General features: G+C 50.3%; 5 protein-coding genes across 5 annotated transcripts; 3 read left to right on the plus strand and 2 right to left on the minus strand.

Annotated features, from left to right (window-relative positions):
* Positions 1 to 94: 94 nt before the first annotated feature.
* On the minus strand, positions 95 to 1,065 carry ASPBRDRAFT_47122 (uncharacterized protein). Its single transcript, XM_067625783.1, has 2 exons — positions 935 to 1,065; positions 95 to 869 (listed from the first exon to the last, which is right to left on the minus strand). Exon 2 carries the CDS (start codon positions 792 to 794, stop codon positions 363 to 365), a length of 432 nt encoding a protein of 143 aa, XP_067475432.1. The 5' UTR covers positions 795 to 869; positions 935 to 1,065; the 3' UTR covers positions 95 to 362.
* Positions 1,066 to 1,453: 388 nt separating this feature from the next.
* Positions 1,454 to 3,084, plus strand: ASPBRDRAFT_319515 (serine/threonine-protein phosphatase). The gene is made up of 3 exons (XM_067622963.1): positions 1,454 to 1,562; positions 1,643 to 2,903; positions 2,969 to 3,084. The coding sequence occupies exons 1-3, from the start codon at positions 1,546 to 1,548 to the stop codon at positions 2,969 to 2,971; spliced, it is 1,281 nt and encodes a 426-aa protein (XP_067475433.1). The 5' UTR covers positions 1,454 to 1,545; the 3' UTR covers positions 2,972 to 3,084.
* A 935-nt stretch (positions 3,085 to 4,019) lies between these two features.
* Positions 4,020 to 6,968, minus strand: ASPBRDRAFT_134213 (putative C6 transcription factor (NirA); the record flags this gene model as incomplete). Its single annotated transcript, XM_067618585.1, has 7 exons — positions 4,020 to 4,522; positions 4,685 to 5,187; positions 5,245 to 5,441; positions 5,493 to 5,613; positions 5,669 to 6,629; positions 6,685 to 6,739; positions 6,795 to 6,968. The coding sequence occupies 7 exons, from the start codon at positions 6,966 to 6,968 to the stop codon at positions 4,020 to 4,022; spliced, it is 2,514 nt and encodes an 837-aa protein (XP_067475434.1).
* A 1,351-nt stretch (positions 6,969 to 8,319) lies between these two features.
* Positions 8,320 to 9,139, plus strand: ASPBRDRAFT_47126 (uncharacterized protein). The gene has a single exon (XM_067625784.1). It carries the CDS (start codon positions 8,706 to 8,708, stop codon positions 8,964 to 8,966), a length of 261 nt encoding a protein of 86 aa, XP_067475435.1. The 5' UTR covers positions 8,320 to 8,705; the 3' UTR covers positions 8,967 to 9,139.
* A 2,448-nt stretch (positions 9,140 to 11,587) lies between these two features.
* On the plus strand, positions 11,588 to 13,081 carry ASPBRDRAFT_133767 (uncharacterized protein; the record flags this gene model as incomplete). Its single annotated transcript, XM_067618549.1, has 1 exon — positions 11,588 to 13,081. One exon carries the CDS (start codon positions 11,588 to 11,590, stop codon positions 13,079 to 13,081), a length of 1,494 nt encoding a protein of 497 aa, XP_067475436.1.
* Between the last annotated feature and the right edge of the window lie 2,547 nt (positions 13,082 to 15,628).

Raw genomic sequence — 15,628 nt, forward strand, 5'->3', positions numbered from 1 at the left:
CCGTTTAGGATTAGCGTTCATGGACACACACAGACCGCGCGGCCGCATGTCTGCAGAGCAGGTGGGTTGATTACCATAGAATAGAAGCAAATTGTACATCAATTGAGACTTGTATTTAATCGCATATGCATAATCATATAGTAGACAGTAGTTGTAGGTACACTATCGATACAAAGATGGGTATATTGCTGCCATGGGTTGGATTTTGTGCCCGGCCGAAAATTTCCGAAGCCAACCTCCGTCGAAGCCAACACGACTGCTTCATGGCCTATTTCATGGTATAACTCACAATTCCTTCACGCTGTACATGCTCAAGGCCCAATTGAACCTTGACTGCGTCCCCTCTGCGTTCCAAATGTCGGTTACCGACCCTCCCCAATCTGTTGTGACTGTGTCGTCGTCGATGTCGGGATATCCCCACTACTCGTAAAACCCAGCAATTCGCCCAAAATTCCTCGTGGCTTGGGAACAGGACACTCGTGGCCCGCCTTAGCCAATCTCTGTGCCTCTTCTTCCAATTGCAGGAACGTAGACACCTCTTCATCGGCAGCGGGCTGCGTCTGGACGAGCGGGCTTCCATCCTGGCCGAGTTCTTCGTCTTTCCGACGTCTTCTGCGAATCCTCTGAATTGGTTGCCCATCTGCCGACATTATCATTTCAGAATCGGCGAATGTGCGACGCGGTGCGGGACAGGGAAAGACATGTGGTAGGCCGACGACGACCAAGGACGCCAAAAGCGTCCCGGCAAAGAGCGAGGACGTTGACCGCGACCGGGGATGTAAATGCGGCGGCATCTTGGAATATGGTTGCGAGCAATTGAGGCGAATGATTATCCGAAGTGGAGGGTGAGGGTGACGACGATGCGTTCACTAGACCGGAAATAACGGTCAGTTTCAGTGCAAAATACCCATGCAAGAGAAGGGAAAGGTCAAACCTTGTAGCAATGAAATCACATGCAATTAAATGGGATGCAAGGCAGGAGGCCCCAATCACGGCATGGCCTCATCAATGGATAGCGGGGGCGCGATATAAGGACCACCGGGGAAGCCGGGGAGGGGAGGGAAGTGAGGATGGGGAGAACTGAAATGGGAAGTGAACTGAGGCAGCAAATTCAGGCTACTAATTCCCCGAAATGGATGGAGTCGGCCTAGTCTTGGCGATCAGATCTAATCTTATCTCTAATGGCTTTCATTGGCCAGCGGGGGAGATAGCGGCGAGGTGCAAACTGGAAACTGAAGGGAAACCGCCTGAGCTGCCATCGCCCGCCTACTCTCTCACCTCTGCCTCCACTCTTCTGCCCCCTCCCCTCCCTTCTCCTATCTCGCCCGTTCTCGCTTTGCTTCAGTCGAGCACTGCATTAGACGAGAAAATGAGCGTTCTGTTTTTTTGCGCTTAGCGGTTCTCTCCTTCATCCATCGTGCGCCCCTCCCCACCGGCATTGACTCAACTGCCTCCTCCATTCTTCTGCCGTCAGGACCCACCCTCCCTGCTCCCTGCTCCAACTCAGCTACTCATTCCGATAACCTCCTGCTGCGCTCGAGCACCATGAGTGACCTCGACCGGTATCTTCTCCCCCCTCCTACCCCTTCTACCCTCTCCCCTTTGACCCAGATAAGCTAACCTCCCGCTTTTCGTCGCGTAGCGCGATCGCGCAATTACGCGCTTGTCGGTTGATCCCCGAAGCTCAGGTCCGCGAACTCTGCTACAAGGCGCGCGAGCTCCTAATCGAAGAAGGAAACGTTGTCACCGTCGACGCGCCCGTGACAATCTGCGGCGACATCCATGGCCAGTTCCATGATCTGATGGAACTGTTCCGCGTGGGCGGCGACGTGCCGGACACCAACTACCTATTCATGGGCGATTTCGTCGATCGCGGATTCTACTCTCTCGAATCTTTCCTCCTCCTTCTCTGCCTCAAAGTCCGATACCCCGATCGCATCACCTTGATACGTGGCAACCACGAATCGCGCCAAATCACCACCGTCTACGGTTTCTACGATGAGTGTATCCGCAAATACGGCAGCGCCAACGTCTGGCGATACTGCTGCGAGGTCTTTGACTACCTTGCGCTCGGGGCCCTCGTCTTAGGCGCCAGCTCAGAGCTCGAGCCCACTGGCCCCGGCATGGATACAACTCAATCCACCATGCCGATCGATGACGAACTCGAGACCGAAATCCTCAACTCCAGAGGCGAAGTCACCATGAGCACCTACAGACCCCGCCAGCAATCCTCCTCCGACCCATCATCCATCTCCCCACCTCGCGACATCTCCGCCACATCCAACCAAGCCCCCTTCCGCTCTGGCGCAGCTGGTACAAGCGCCTCCGGCGACTCCGGTGGAAGCTACGGCAGCCGCACCGGAGCCGTGCTCTGCGTGCACGGCGGCCTCTCCCCGGCCATCGACACCGTCGACAAGATCCGCCTGATTGATCGAAAACAGGAAGTGCCCCACGAAGGCGCCATGTGCGACCTGCTTTGGTCCGACCCAGACGAGATCGATGGCTGGGGTCTCAGTCCCCGTGGCGCGGGATTCCTCTTCGGTGGCGACATTGTCAAACGCTTCAATTACCGGAACGACCTATCACTGATCGCGCGCGCTCATCAACTCGTCATGGAAGGCTACAAGGAGATGTTCGACGGCGGGATCGTGACGGTCTGGTCCGCACCTAACTACTGCTACCGGTGCGGAAACGTCGCCGCTATTCTAGAGCTAGGCGAAGATACGAGCAACGGTGGCACCGTCGCTAGAAGCAATGGCGACTACGGAAGGAGTAATGGTATCCTGGGGCCGACCAATAAACCGGCCGTGCGGAGTCCCGGGAGACGGTATAGAGTGTTTGAGGCCGCGGCGCAGGATACCAGAGGCATGCCTGCTAAGAAGCCTGTTGCTGATTATTTCCTGGTTCGTCCCCCTACATATGAACCTCCTGATATACTTACCTTTCAGTATGCTAACACAATCTATAGTGATACCATCTGCCGTACGAACGAATGCATTTATTTTTTCATGCCCCTTTATCTTACCTTACATGTGTTTTGCTTATGTGTCTGTGTCTGCGCCACCTATGCATACCATCCCAGCCGTCATTCCATCCTTCCCAACATCCTCGCATCTTCTCTCTATATAGGCCGGCCTGTGCATGAACTTGACTTTGCGTCCTCTTAACCTATTTTTCCTGTCTTCTTTCAATTCAATCAAACTATGATATCCAGTCGTAGTTGTTCCGTGCTTGATTTGATAGTTTGGTACCGCCATTTACTGGGGACTTGACTAACTTGATGATGCATGCATGCTTGCTTGCATTTTTCACATACAGATTTCGAAGCTTTGCTTTCCAATTTTTTATTTTCTACTGTTGTCTTGTGTTTTTCTCTTTTCGAGCAAATGGAACGATGGACGGGCTTTGTATGTGTGTATCTGCGTGCATCATCCATCTCTGTTAGCATTTGGGTTACGATGGCTCTTTATTTGCTTGTTTGTCAATCGGGTTGAACGAAATTTCATTTGACTGAGGGTCTGTTTACACTTTACCCCGAATTAGGTGGCCATGTGTAAGGTATACTTCAGGTTTTCCATGCTGGTTGGGTTTGGGCATCCGAGATTACTAGTTGACCTGATGCCCTCCCGGGCGAGTGAGGGGTGCTTGAATTTTAAAGGGGGGGGGGGGGATGTTAGTGATAGGGAGGATCAGCGCTGATCCTCTTGTAATGGTTTTTTCTTCATTATTGGGTTTGAAATGAGATTTATAATAAATCGCCCGAAAGGGTATGGTATGATGTCCATCTCCAAATGAACTATACAGAAAAGCCTGAAATGGGGACCCGCATGCCAGCATCCACGGATGATCCAGATATCCAGAAAGGCGACGTAAATAACACAAGACAAACATTAGTTCGGGCACATATGCCAAACTTATCGTAACATCATGATCTTTTTTTCGATCTAAAAGCACCATGTGGTGCAGCTTGTGCTGACAAGGACTCCCACAGCATTATCACCCGTTAATTATCCCAGCAATCACACGCCGCTGTAGCCAGGCATCCCCGGGTGCTGCTGCTGCTCTGGGTTAGCACTGCCAGGAGGGCCTCCAACCCCAAACCTCATCGTGGGGTTTGGTCGAGAGCTATCCTCGGCTCCCGATGTCTGCCCAACGTTGGCGTAATGGTTTCCGAACCGCATGTCAGGTTCTCTCCCAGATATACCAGGGTTCCATCCTGGTACCCAATGCTCCATACCGAAAGTCATGGCGCTCGGTTCACGAGACCACCAGTCTTGGCTCTCTTCTACAAGGTTTTCCGGTCCATCAAACGGTGTGATAGGAGACGAAGTTGTCGTGGCAGGAATGTTCTGCCCAGTAGTGAATGCACGGATCTGCTCTTCATCCGGGCCATACCAGACCTCGTGCTGTGCTGCCGGAACAGGTTGGAACTGATTATAGGTATTGGTTACGGGTCTGAGATATGTAGGCTCAGGCAGCCGGGTAGCACCCTGCGCAAGCTGGACGTTGAGTGACCGCTGCGCTGCACGCATAGCCGACACAGAAGGCGGTATTGGGGGTCCTGTTGTATGTGAAAATCCCATGGACCCAACCGAGGTGGGGGGTGATTGCATCACAGGAGCGCCATGCTCTTGTGAACTCAACGGTCTTCCAGTTTGAGGCCCAGCCTGTGGATAAAGCACACTGTTTGGATCTGCAATCGGAAGATTCATGGTTGGAGCCGGTGGGGACTCCTCGGAAGGCGGAGGGGATATTGCTTGATCCCATGAGCCCCAGGATCCCCATTTGGCATGTGTTTGTTCAAAGGTGGCTGTAGCTTCCGGCGGGAGTTCGACATGCCACTTGTTGGCAGATATTTCGAGAATCCTGAGGGTGCGCCGTGCACAGAGCCAACTCTCACCCATCTCTTCGAGATGCCGTAGGCCATGGACGACATCTCGCTGAGCATTCTTTTCTGGAAGGTTGAGAAGATGCACGGTCAACGCAGTATGGGCCATGTAGACTGCAATGTTGCAGATTTGCTTGAACCCGTAGGTCCGTTTGTATATTCTCAGCAACTTTGAGATTGCAGAAGCAGCCTGTGTGCACAATTTCCGGGGAGACACGTGTTGGGGAAGCGGCGAATTAACTTTGCTGTATTTGAGGAAAGGTCGATAAAGGTGTATGAGAAGAAGCTGGTAGAACATACTTTTAATCTGTCAGTGGTACAGCCCAATGCGTCAGTGGCCATCACCTGAGACTTACTGCATTAAAAGTGCCTGAGGGAGCTGCCCCTCTTGTGGTCTAAGTTCCTTTGGTAGATCCTTCTTCCAGGCTTCGAGTCTGGTGTGAAGATCGCTGAGTTTCTTGAGTTCTGCCTGCTTAGTGGAAGGTTTCTCCTTCGGAGTCGGGTCGTAAAAAAACACAAGCAGATCGCCATTGATCTCGCACAGCCGGAAGATCTGAGAAGCAACAGCTCGAATCCGCGACGGCTGAGTGTGCTCACGACCTACTCCCATATCCATGTATGGGGACCATAATTCAGCTTCCTCGTTGGGCAAGATATCCACTTTCGGCACGCTAATGCTAGATGCCGCCAATTGGGGCTGGCGACCAAGGTAATTAGACCAGCACCTGCAAACGTTAGACCTCATCAGAGATTCTCTAGCAGGGTTGTATGATCACGTACTTATCGAACAGAAAGCAACCCCAGAATGTTATCCGGCGTGCATCCACTTCTTCTTCGCCCAGGTCCCGCGCCCCGAGACTGGTGGAGTCAAAGTTCAGGCCCAAGTCGAAGGCCATCCGGAAGCTCATGCCGCTGTAGACCCAGCCCTTGCTTTCGCGGCCACAACCCGCCTCACGCACCGACAGCAGAGCCAGCGCTTGTACGGTACATAACTTTGCGTTCGCATGTTCATCATTCTCGAAAAATAACCTTTTGGCCTCTTTGAAGAAGTGATCGCCCGCTGTGGCAGAGTTCTTTGGATCCGCCCGAGCCCCTTCCCAGGCGCTGAAATGACAACCGAGAGCTAGCATTGCATTGACGAGCAGCGACGAACAGTACTGGCTGGGTACCCCACGTATGTAGTCGCGATAAAACAGATCCTTGGAGAGAGTCGTAAAGAACGGGTAATGCCAGGTAAAGTACATTGTCATGAGGTGACTGATCAGTCTCTCGTCCTGAGTAACCCGGGTCCACTGTGTGACGGAATAATCACCGCGCCCCTGGTCCAGTTCCTGAGCGCCCAGAGATGATCTGAATTCATTTAGCTCCGACCCGGGAGGCAGAAAGATGAGATTCGACGTGCCCCCAATGAACTTGCGGGAGCCGTCCAGGACAAGCTCACTCATCTTCCCTGCTAACTCCGACTCGAATTGATCAGCCTGCGTCAGGGCTTCATCCCCGCTGGCTGCTGTGTCCTCGGGGCCGGCTGTGGAACCTCGCCCTTGGCCGAGGATTGATTGTGCAACATCCTCGAGATTATCGCAGGACCGGATCTGGCGAACCAAGTCGAATGCATCCTCCTCTTCGTAGTTCAACAAGGCTTGTATCAATGTCAACAGGGTTGTGTTTTTCGTTCTCAAGGCGTCGGTATCCTTCTTATAGACACCTTTTCTGCGATGGTCGGAATTCGGATCGTAAACGCCTGGGATATTGTGAGCGTTGTCGGTGAAACCAGTAAGGAGGGGGGGGTACTATACAAGCTGTATGATAGACAGAGGAACAGGCTGCGCAACTCGGTAGATTCCCATCGCACTAAACCACACCATCAGCTACAAAGAGCATGTGCAGCATTTCGGGTTGTTCGTACCTTTGATTTCCGCCTGCGGCAAGCAATACACGCCGTGCTAACACAACGTCTTTTAGAAGCTGGGCCATTGTCTGATTTTGTTGCCTGAATTCTAGTCGAAGCTTTCCCTCGAGACCCTGTCAGGTTGGGCGTGGTGTCCATCTCTTGCGACTTCTCCGCGGAGCTGTCTTCCATCGCTGTCAGGTCCACCCAGGAGTGTTCGGAGAAAGCGTCAAAACAGGGCGAAGCATGCTTCTCGAGGGTGGAAAGAGCGGGTCGGGCTACTGGAGAGGGAACCCTGAAGGCCCCTGCACGAAATGGGTGGAGGGGAAGCGCGGATCGAGGGTACCGGCATAAGCTCGACGGCAAGAGAGCGAATCTGATGCCGTGGTAAAGACGTTAGTTAGGCAAGCGCGCAGAGCTAGGATGAAACTATTGGCGATGTCGCAGAAGGAGCTAGTGCAGAGGATGGATATTGCGCAATCGGAGGGACGTCAAAGAGATGCATGTTGGGCGACTCACAGATCAGTCAGTCAAGCCAAGATCGAACCACAAGAATTAGGCTACCCCGCGACGTGCAGGAATGGGTTGACGAAACGACCCGCGCAAGTGGAGGCGACGGCTGCTCTGTAGAAGATGGAAACGGGAGGGGACTGTACTGGGCCAGGCAATGAGCATGGAAGGAATGGAAATCAATAGTAGATGATAAGAGGAGATGATCTGGGCAGGATGATTGGACAATGCTGGGGAGTAAAGAAGGAAGAGATAGTAGCAGCAAGTCGGTGCCACTGCGCCGCAGCTCGACGATCTGCCCCGGTTGGAAGTGCGTCGATAAGAAACGGTGGATGACTAATGCACCCTTCCAGACACTGTTGACTGACTATAACTAACTATAACTCAAAAGGACCTACTACAGAGAGGAGATGAATGTCAGTGACCTAGTGAGCTTCAGTATAAGTTACTTTAGAGATGACAGACCGTGTGAACTAGTTTCTCCATAGTTATTCAGAGAAATCCTGCGTGGAAACCAATATTTAGTACTAACTACGGTATGATCGTATCTACTGACACTCAGATATGCTTTCTTTTTCTTTGTGTTCTGCCCATCAGGCATACCTGATTCGCTGGAAGAATGGATCCTACATCGGAGGAATGATCTGAACCGTTTTCGGTCAGCACTTGATGCTCCATACAATCTGGTTTGGCGTCCTGTCAGGCCTTGCATGAGTTGAACTAGTTAACTATCTAGGAGTAGGTAGTTACTACTAATACCTGGATATGACTGAAAAAGGTATAGTGTAGCTGCCACTTGACATTCCCCAGTAGAATGCCTGGTTTATAAGGATGGCATCGGCCTACCCATCACTTTATGCCCCTTACATGCTTTGTGCCTGTCTTGTCACTGCGGGGCGCCTTATTCAAGCCACCCAGCAAGGATTTTAAACAGAGAATATTCTGTCAAGAAAGTACTCCGTACAGCAAGTTATGTGTAGGGTGATATCTGTATGGTGAATGCTTCTCTTGTGTATGCAAGCATGCCACTTGCTCCTTCGCCCCGATATAAAGTTTTCGATTTACGGCCTCATCCCCTTAATTCCCTTAGTACCTATCAATTCTCGAATAAGTTCTGTGTACAATCTTACTCCGCTCTCTGAATATCGACCAAATTTATAAAAATCAATGAACCTGACGGATGAAGAGCTCATAATTCTGCAAAATTTCATCACTATTATGATCTGGCTGCATTACAGCTCATGAAGACCATGCCAGGCTGGGACTATGAGAAACTCGCAAAGGCATATCAAAAGCAAGCAGCAAGCAATGCATATCCATGAGCTAGACGAGTTTTTCAGAAAGGGAATAGTGTAACTCGGAGATGGCATATCTGAATCCAGCCCCCATCGAAGATCGATTGCACAGGGCTGGTCAAATATGCCTAGTACACTAGTACAGGCCGTCCTTACAGCGACATTCCTCAATGTTACCCCTGATAACGAAAACAAGCCTCTGGCTATCTCAGTTGACAACGAGGATCAACTGATTCACAGTATTACTCCGCGCAATCACTGCTCTGCGGCACAAATGGCGGAGCTCAGCATCCTCAGGACCAGTCAATCATTCTCTATCAATAAGTCCGGTATCGATCTAGCCAGAAGTAGAATAATTCCGACGATGCTCTTGAATGGTTTCTAGGGCTTCTAAAAAGCCCTGGAGACGGGCTATGTCGTTCACAAATTGTTTAAACTTCATCGTCAGTCGTTGTTGTGGCAAGGGATACGACACGGCCAATGTATCAATAGGTCCGATTCGGAAGATTCCCCTCGTGTATTCGAAGACTAGACTTGTGTTTATGCCTTTTTTTTCTCTACTTTGTGTCCTGTTATCTCGCCAATCACTATTCAGCCGATTGGCGTCTTTCACATACTTCTTAGACTTCTTCAATCAAGACGGAATGAGGTTGAAAGAAAGATTCGCTCGCTGTGCGATTCTTTTCCTGGCTTATTTCAAGCCTTTTCGTATCTTGTAAACTTACTCTTTTGTATCGAGCCAGTTCTCACGGTTGGCTGCATCGCAGATGCTTCTGCAGATGATAGTAGTAATGAATCTTACCTTTGATAAATTGATGAGGAGAGCCATGCCTGCACTTATCACATAGATTAGGAAGCTCATAAAAGGTTCCTTCGAAACTGAGTTGTTAGAAAGGGATATCCCCAGAAACAACTTTTATGGAGTACTTCTTGGCCTCTCTATGTCCTCCTGTAGTAGTGGGGTACGTTAGTGGCTCTCCCTGAGTTGGCCCCTTTTGTGATGACTAGGATATGTAGCAACATTATTTGAGCCTACTATACAAGCATGAGTAGGGGCGTCCCTAGCAAATGTGTCGTCCGCATCAGCCATGGTAGTCACTGCAGATAGCCTGGGGTTGCTTTGCTCAGAATTTGGTGATGCTGGGCCCCTGGAACAAACGATCTTGTCTATTCTAGCAAATGTTCTCTGGATATTCTCCCATGAACTTCAAAGTTCCATTCCACGACTCTGGCTGACCTGCTGGGGGCCTTGCATGAGTCCATTGCTTTGTACAATGACAGAAGCGGATTAATCATCTTGCCTCACTGCTCATTAATCCATAAAAACAGTTGCATAGAAGTAAATATTTACATTCCCAGGGGACAATCAGCGCTTTACCGCTTCTTCCTCAGTGCATATATGGTCTTGGCCTGATGCTGTTCTCAAAAAGTAGACGAAGCATTGGTCCTCGGCAGTGTGTGCGTGCATCGGGCAGACTCCGCAAGCGTCCTCCGTGCTTGACCCAATGAGACCCAAGCCAATGCGATTCTCGGCGCCAAGCCTTGCGGATCGTCTGGAGGATCCCGGATTATTAATTATACCGGAAATTCAGAGAATTGTTTGAATCTCTTTAGGGAAGAAATCGATATCTGCAGGCAGCCAGGCACAAGGCTGTCTCCGTCCTACTGTGTACGGTACTTTCGCGATACCCGGCGAATTCGATGTCCCGATATAGCTCCTAAGTATCTGTTTCACGGGACAGCATGTTTGCACGGTACAAGGGAGACGAATGTTCCTTTCTCCCGACCTCATGTCCGAGGAGATAGACACCAACCACGAAATTAATATGGGTGGTTGGTGGTTGGGCAGACACAAAAGTCCGACCACCCCCATCTCCCACAGTATTCTGATGCTAATCGGTGATGGTAATCGTAACCACCAAAGTTACGGTGTGACCTGGAGAAGTACGTAACACTCGGTAATATGGAACATTCTTTAGTGGGGAGGGAGACATTCTGCCGCTACCTGCTTGGGACACTGGCGGTTCCAGAAGTTACTGCTTGCCGAGATGGTACACGGCCATTACCGCGCTAGAACCATTCAGGGTCACACGGTGGGCGTTGGGCAGACTGCTGCGGTGTACCAGTGTTGTTCCGGGAGTCGGCACCCGCCCTTACCGCCTGAAACCAACCAACCCCCATTTGGCGCCTCACTATACTGAAAGCCCAGCGAGGGGGAGCTAAACCGCATTGGGGGACTACAGACGACGAGGCGCTAATGCTGTCCGATGCGGTCAGGCGCCTGCAACTTTTCTGTTATGCGATCAATATTACCTTTGCTGTCTAGTGGACTCCGCCGGGACCCGATGTTACGGACAAACCGTCATCCACCCACGTACTAGTACCGGTTCAGAAGAGGTTAAGATTCATTGTTACCGTCACTTTCCCTTTTAGTTTGTTACCCCGTTATCAGCCTTTTTCGGATTTCCTGGTTTGAGATCATTACTACACAGTAACGACGGAGTATTCCCTTTGCCGCTGACTGTCCTGGCTTGGCTCTTATCCCATCCTCTCCCTCTCTCTCCCTGCTTCTTTGGTTCCTTTGAATCTTCTCCTTATCTACTCTCTTTTCATCATCCTTGTCTTCGTCGTCTCCCTACTCTTCTCTTTAGACTCGTTCTTGGTGGACATCTGCCTCAAGTTCCCGTCCCCATCTCTCTCTGCAATAGTCGCGTGCCTGCATACGGACCCGGCCGTCTTCCGCATTTGGCGTCATTCCGCTCGGCTGGGTCTCTAGCCAGTGCCAACACAGCAAGTGTGTTGTTGCTAATAGCCGATCTGCTCGGACTACTAGTATATCTATCGGATTTACTCCCGCTGGGGAACCGCCCACTGGACGCTTCCCTCCTCTTCTGCTCTTTGTGTCCCCTTCCCATCCATGTATCTCGCTCAGACTCTCGACCAGAGCGCCTCGACGGGCCTAGGACGCCTTATCAAAGAGTTTTGCCGTGGATCTAAATTGTGAAGATGATGGTCCCAAGAGCTTATCTATTCAGTTCCCTGCCTCCGTCTCCGAAGACTTCCTTCCGCCAACATGGTGAGAGAGCGCCAGTCACCAAGTCCTCACTGGACCTTCTCCCCGACTATGCGAGTCTCGAACTTCCATCCGACTCTTCTCCGCAGACCGTACACACCTGTCCCGTTGTGATACCCCCCAAGCGGGCTCCTCGCGTGACGTCGGTACATTCTCGAACGGCAAATAAAGGAACAGCCACACCGAAGAAGTCTAGAACGGTGTCTCAAAAGTCGTCGTCGGCCACCTTGACAGATCGGCCCGTGCCAAGTTCGATTGCGTCGATTCTGGAAGCCACAGCAATCCCCGTGCCCCGGCGTGGCTGGAGTGTTCGTGGGTCTCGCAATCGCAGAAAACTGCCTCGTGTAGATCATGTGCAGGAATTCAGCAAGTTGTTGATGGACGGTGTGGGCGATAACCTGATGGATAGCACTGGCAATACAGTGCTGGACCTACTCCTGAGTCCCCCGGAGGAGATCGACAAATCTGCATTTGGGAGTGACTGTGACAGTGAGGCACCGTCCTTCTCCGCTTGCTCCATGTCCCTTGAATCAACACCATCTTTGGAGCGTGACTACGACTCACCGTCCAGTCTCCCGGCACCGTCTACGCCGTCAAGCCAGCGGAGCCCGTTGGAGCGGAAGTTTCAGCGCCAATCACCCTGTGAGAACTGCATCTTCGACCACCCTTTGCTAGACACCGAGGTCTCGGACACGGAAGAGGAGTTTGTCGACCAGGCCTCATTGCCCGAATTGACCCCTAAGAGCCCGACTCCATCTCGAACGTTCCCGCGCCTAGGATCCACATTCAAATCAAACTTGACGGCATCTTTGCGAGCAATCAAATCTGCCGCGCAGAGTGTTTCAGCCTTCGCTACGCCTTCCGTTCAGCCGGACGACTTTCTGACCCGGTCTCTCTTCACGATCACGCCGGAGATGACGGACGACCGACGGCCTCCGCCCATGAACGAGCCGCCGTCTCCCGCACTCCGACGGTACCTGAACCCAATAACGGTCTCACCAGCGGAGATGTATGCTTATCAGGAATACCCACACGAGCCGCTTGATAGCCCCAACTGCCCTGTTTCCGTGCAAATGCAAACGTACCGTCGCTCGGGTAGGCGCGGCAGTCGCAGGAGCGGGTTCCACCTAGCACGCTCTGAGGGCCGCGACCGACAGCTGCTACCATTCGACCCGGAGATCCCGCCAATGTCACGCCAGCGCGAGCCGCGGGAGAATAGTGATTTCCTGCGCATGGTGGTCCTCGAGATGAACATGCGACGCAGCGGCAAGCTCCGGGACGACGTCCCGACGCGGGCTCGAATCTGGCTGCCTCCCCGAAAGGGGAATCAGGGCCGTTATGTCCGGTACGACTATTACGAGGATGAGGATGAGGACGAGAATGCAGTTCCCTCTCGTTGGGTCGGGATCTCTGTGAGCGGTCTGTAAATCAGTGCCACTTTTACCTCAACTTTCTTTTTATTTTTGCTTCACGACACTCAATGCGCACAGCGAGGCGCATGAATTCCGGACTTGGCTATCCCTTTTTGCTTTACTTTTCTTGTACATACTTTTTAGCATAGATATTGGAGGCGTTCCCCTTTGGATTAAAGGGGCATAGCGAGGCGTTAGGAAAGGGGGAGGAAGAACCACCTATCCATTTGGAATATTGCTAGAATACACCTGGCTGGCTTTTAGGCAGAATAATTGCTACTATCTTTTACCTTGATTATTTATCTACAGATACCGCTTACGCGCGGAACAAGCCTGAGGACTTGGAAAGTGAAACCCAACTAATCATCACGACATAGTGAGTAGTACGGTGTCCGGAGTACACTGAAGCGACTAAGGACCACTTCCGGACTCAACTAATGCAACTACTAAGTAGTCCTTCTCTAGTGACCTACCTAATTCATCTAGCTCCAGGCTGTCAACGGGGCTACTCTAGCCGTGCAGGATTGTCCCCAATATGTGCTAGATGGATTATTAATGAAGGCTAAGTAACTAGTTAGTTAACTTGGGTTAGGTGCGCTCAATGCTTAAGTGCGCCTTCTCGGAACATTTCCGTTGGTGATAAATAGACCAGAGAACATTAGTAGCTAAGCTTTGTATATTCTTTCGCTACTAGCTAGAAAGATGTTTCGAATACATAATAATATGGGAATAGTAATAGGAGATAGATGATCATGATCATGGAATGCGTATGACAGAAGGTTTAAAAGTGTTGGTTGGTAAGTAATTGTTGCGTCGGGTATCACGCGAGCAACTAGGCGCATTATCATCTTATGCTACTGTATTATTGTTGTCCAACCGCTGCATTCAGGTTGCGTCTCTGTGTGTGTCATTACTACGCAGGGGTAGACGGACTTACATCAGACTGTCAGGGATATAATCAACTAGATACTACGGAGTAGTTGCTGTAGTTAGTACTTCGTATCTAGTAGTTGCGATGACTCGATCGGTATTGTCAGAATTTGGTCTAGATACTAGAATAATTTCTCACTTAAGAATTCCCACAGGACGAGAGAATAATACTATTTTGCTGGCTGATCTACATTCTATAACCACAGGTGCTATCTTAATTTGATAGGTAGTTAGGTAGATAGTTGAGGTATTGTTCCACTCCAACTAATCAATCACCCCACGGTAATCTGGAGAATAAACTCAAACTCACAACGCGGAGGTTAATAATGCGACTGATGACGCCATGACAGGTGGGATAGAGTTCACGCCTGCTGTCATACTTTGTTCTTACGGATCAATCAGGATTGGTTGTTACTTGTATGTATGATACTTCATTCCGTATGTTATGTTATGTCTTGTTTCAGTTCAGTAAGATATCCATTTATAGATAACAGAATAAGGAAAAGACGACGGGAGCTTCAACAGTTAGAGAAGAAGAAGGTAAATCCATGTTCAACACGGATGAATCCAGGTTTGTTGTAAAATGGGTACTGCCTACTTACAGGTTGATGGCTGGCTGGATGACACCGTGCAGGGTTTCCTTATCTCTGTCCAATGGGGGATCATGATTCCCATGACCCTTTGTCTCAGCCATGTGTTCAGCTCAGTCCAGTTTCCTCGGTGACTGCCTGACCAGGTCAGATTGAAAGTTAGATAGTTAGCCTACTTAGTTACTATGTACTAAACCAGTAAATTAGTTTATGGCTAACACGGAGGCAGAGTGCGCAGGGCTGAGCTGGGTACCGCTGCATTTCTCCTTAAACAATGGATGCATGACCTCGATAGTTACCATATTCAATGCAGGAGACCATCTTAACACCCCCTATTTGCACAAGATAACTACGTAGTATCGATGTCTCTCCAATGATGTCCTTTCATTCTGCCGTTCTGGCGAACCTGAGGAACTCTATACCCTATAGACCATGAGAACTCTGTCATATGTTACTTCAACAACTCACAAAGTGCAAAGTCAGTATGGAAATGGAATGGAGACCCTTAAAACATAGGAGATAGCAGTACGAACAAATCTAAAGAACGGCAAACATTCTGATGCAGAGTGGTTTAGCAGTTTAGATTGCTATTGTTTTCTACGGCGGCTAATATATTCTTCCGCTCCGACATTTAGCCTTCAACAGATCACCCTTTATTAGTTAGTTACTAGTATCTACCTCAGCTTGACTGTAGTGACCCACATTATCGTTGCTGCTTATCGTTAGTATCACCGCTACATGTATACCGCAACCATTGGGGCATAACTATTGCACGCGAAAAAAAGTAGCTCTGCCTTTGAGATCACAAAAAGAAAAAAAAAAAAGCACTCACATCTCATGTTCTACCGTGCTTACCGGTTCTCCACTTCCTTGTACAGGATCAGAAGATATGCTTCAGCTCGACATTTCCATCGAGCGACCGCAGACTTCTTGAACTACGACTCAAAAGGAAATCTAGTCACCGAGAAGATCCCTGTTATTGTTGGTAATCTGGGAGAAACCTACGTCCTGGTATATCCAGAAGTCGGCAGTGCTTTCCACA

The sequence above is a fragment of the Aspergillus brasiliensis genome, assembly GCF_001889945.1.
Source record: "Aspergillus brasiliensis CBS 101740 unplaced genomic scaffold ASPBRscaffold_13, whole genome shotgun sequence".
NCBI classification, from domain to species: domain Eukaryota; kingdom Fungi; phylum Ascomycota; class Eurotiomycetes; order Eurotiales; family Aspergillaceae; genus Aspergillus; species Aspergillus brasiliensis.

Bases quoted from the DNA above. Each gene is read 5' to 3' on its own strand.
- ASPBRDRAFT_47122 (XM_067625783.1), bottom strand. From the start codon at position 794: ATGCCGCCGCATTTACATCCCCGGTCGCGGTCAACGTCCTCGCTCTTT.
- ASPBRDRAFT_47126 (XM_067625784.1), top strand. From the start codon at position 8,706: ATGCCTAGTACACTAGTACAGGCCGTCCTTACAGCGACATTCCTCAAT.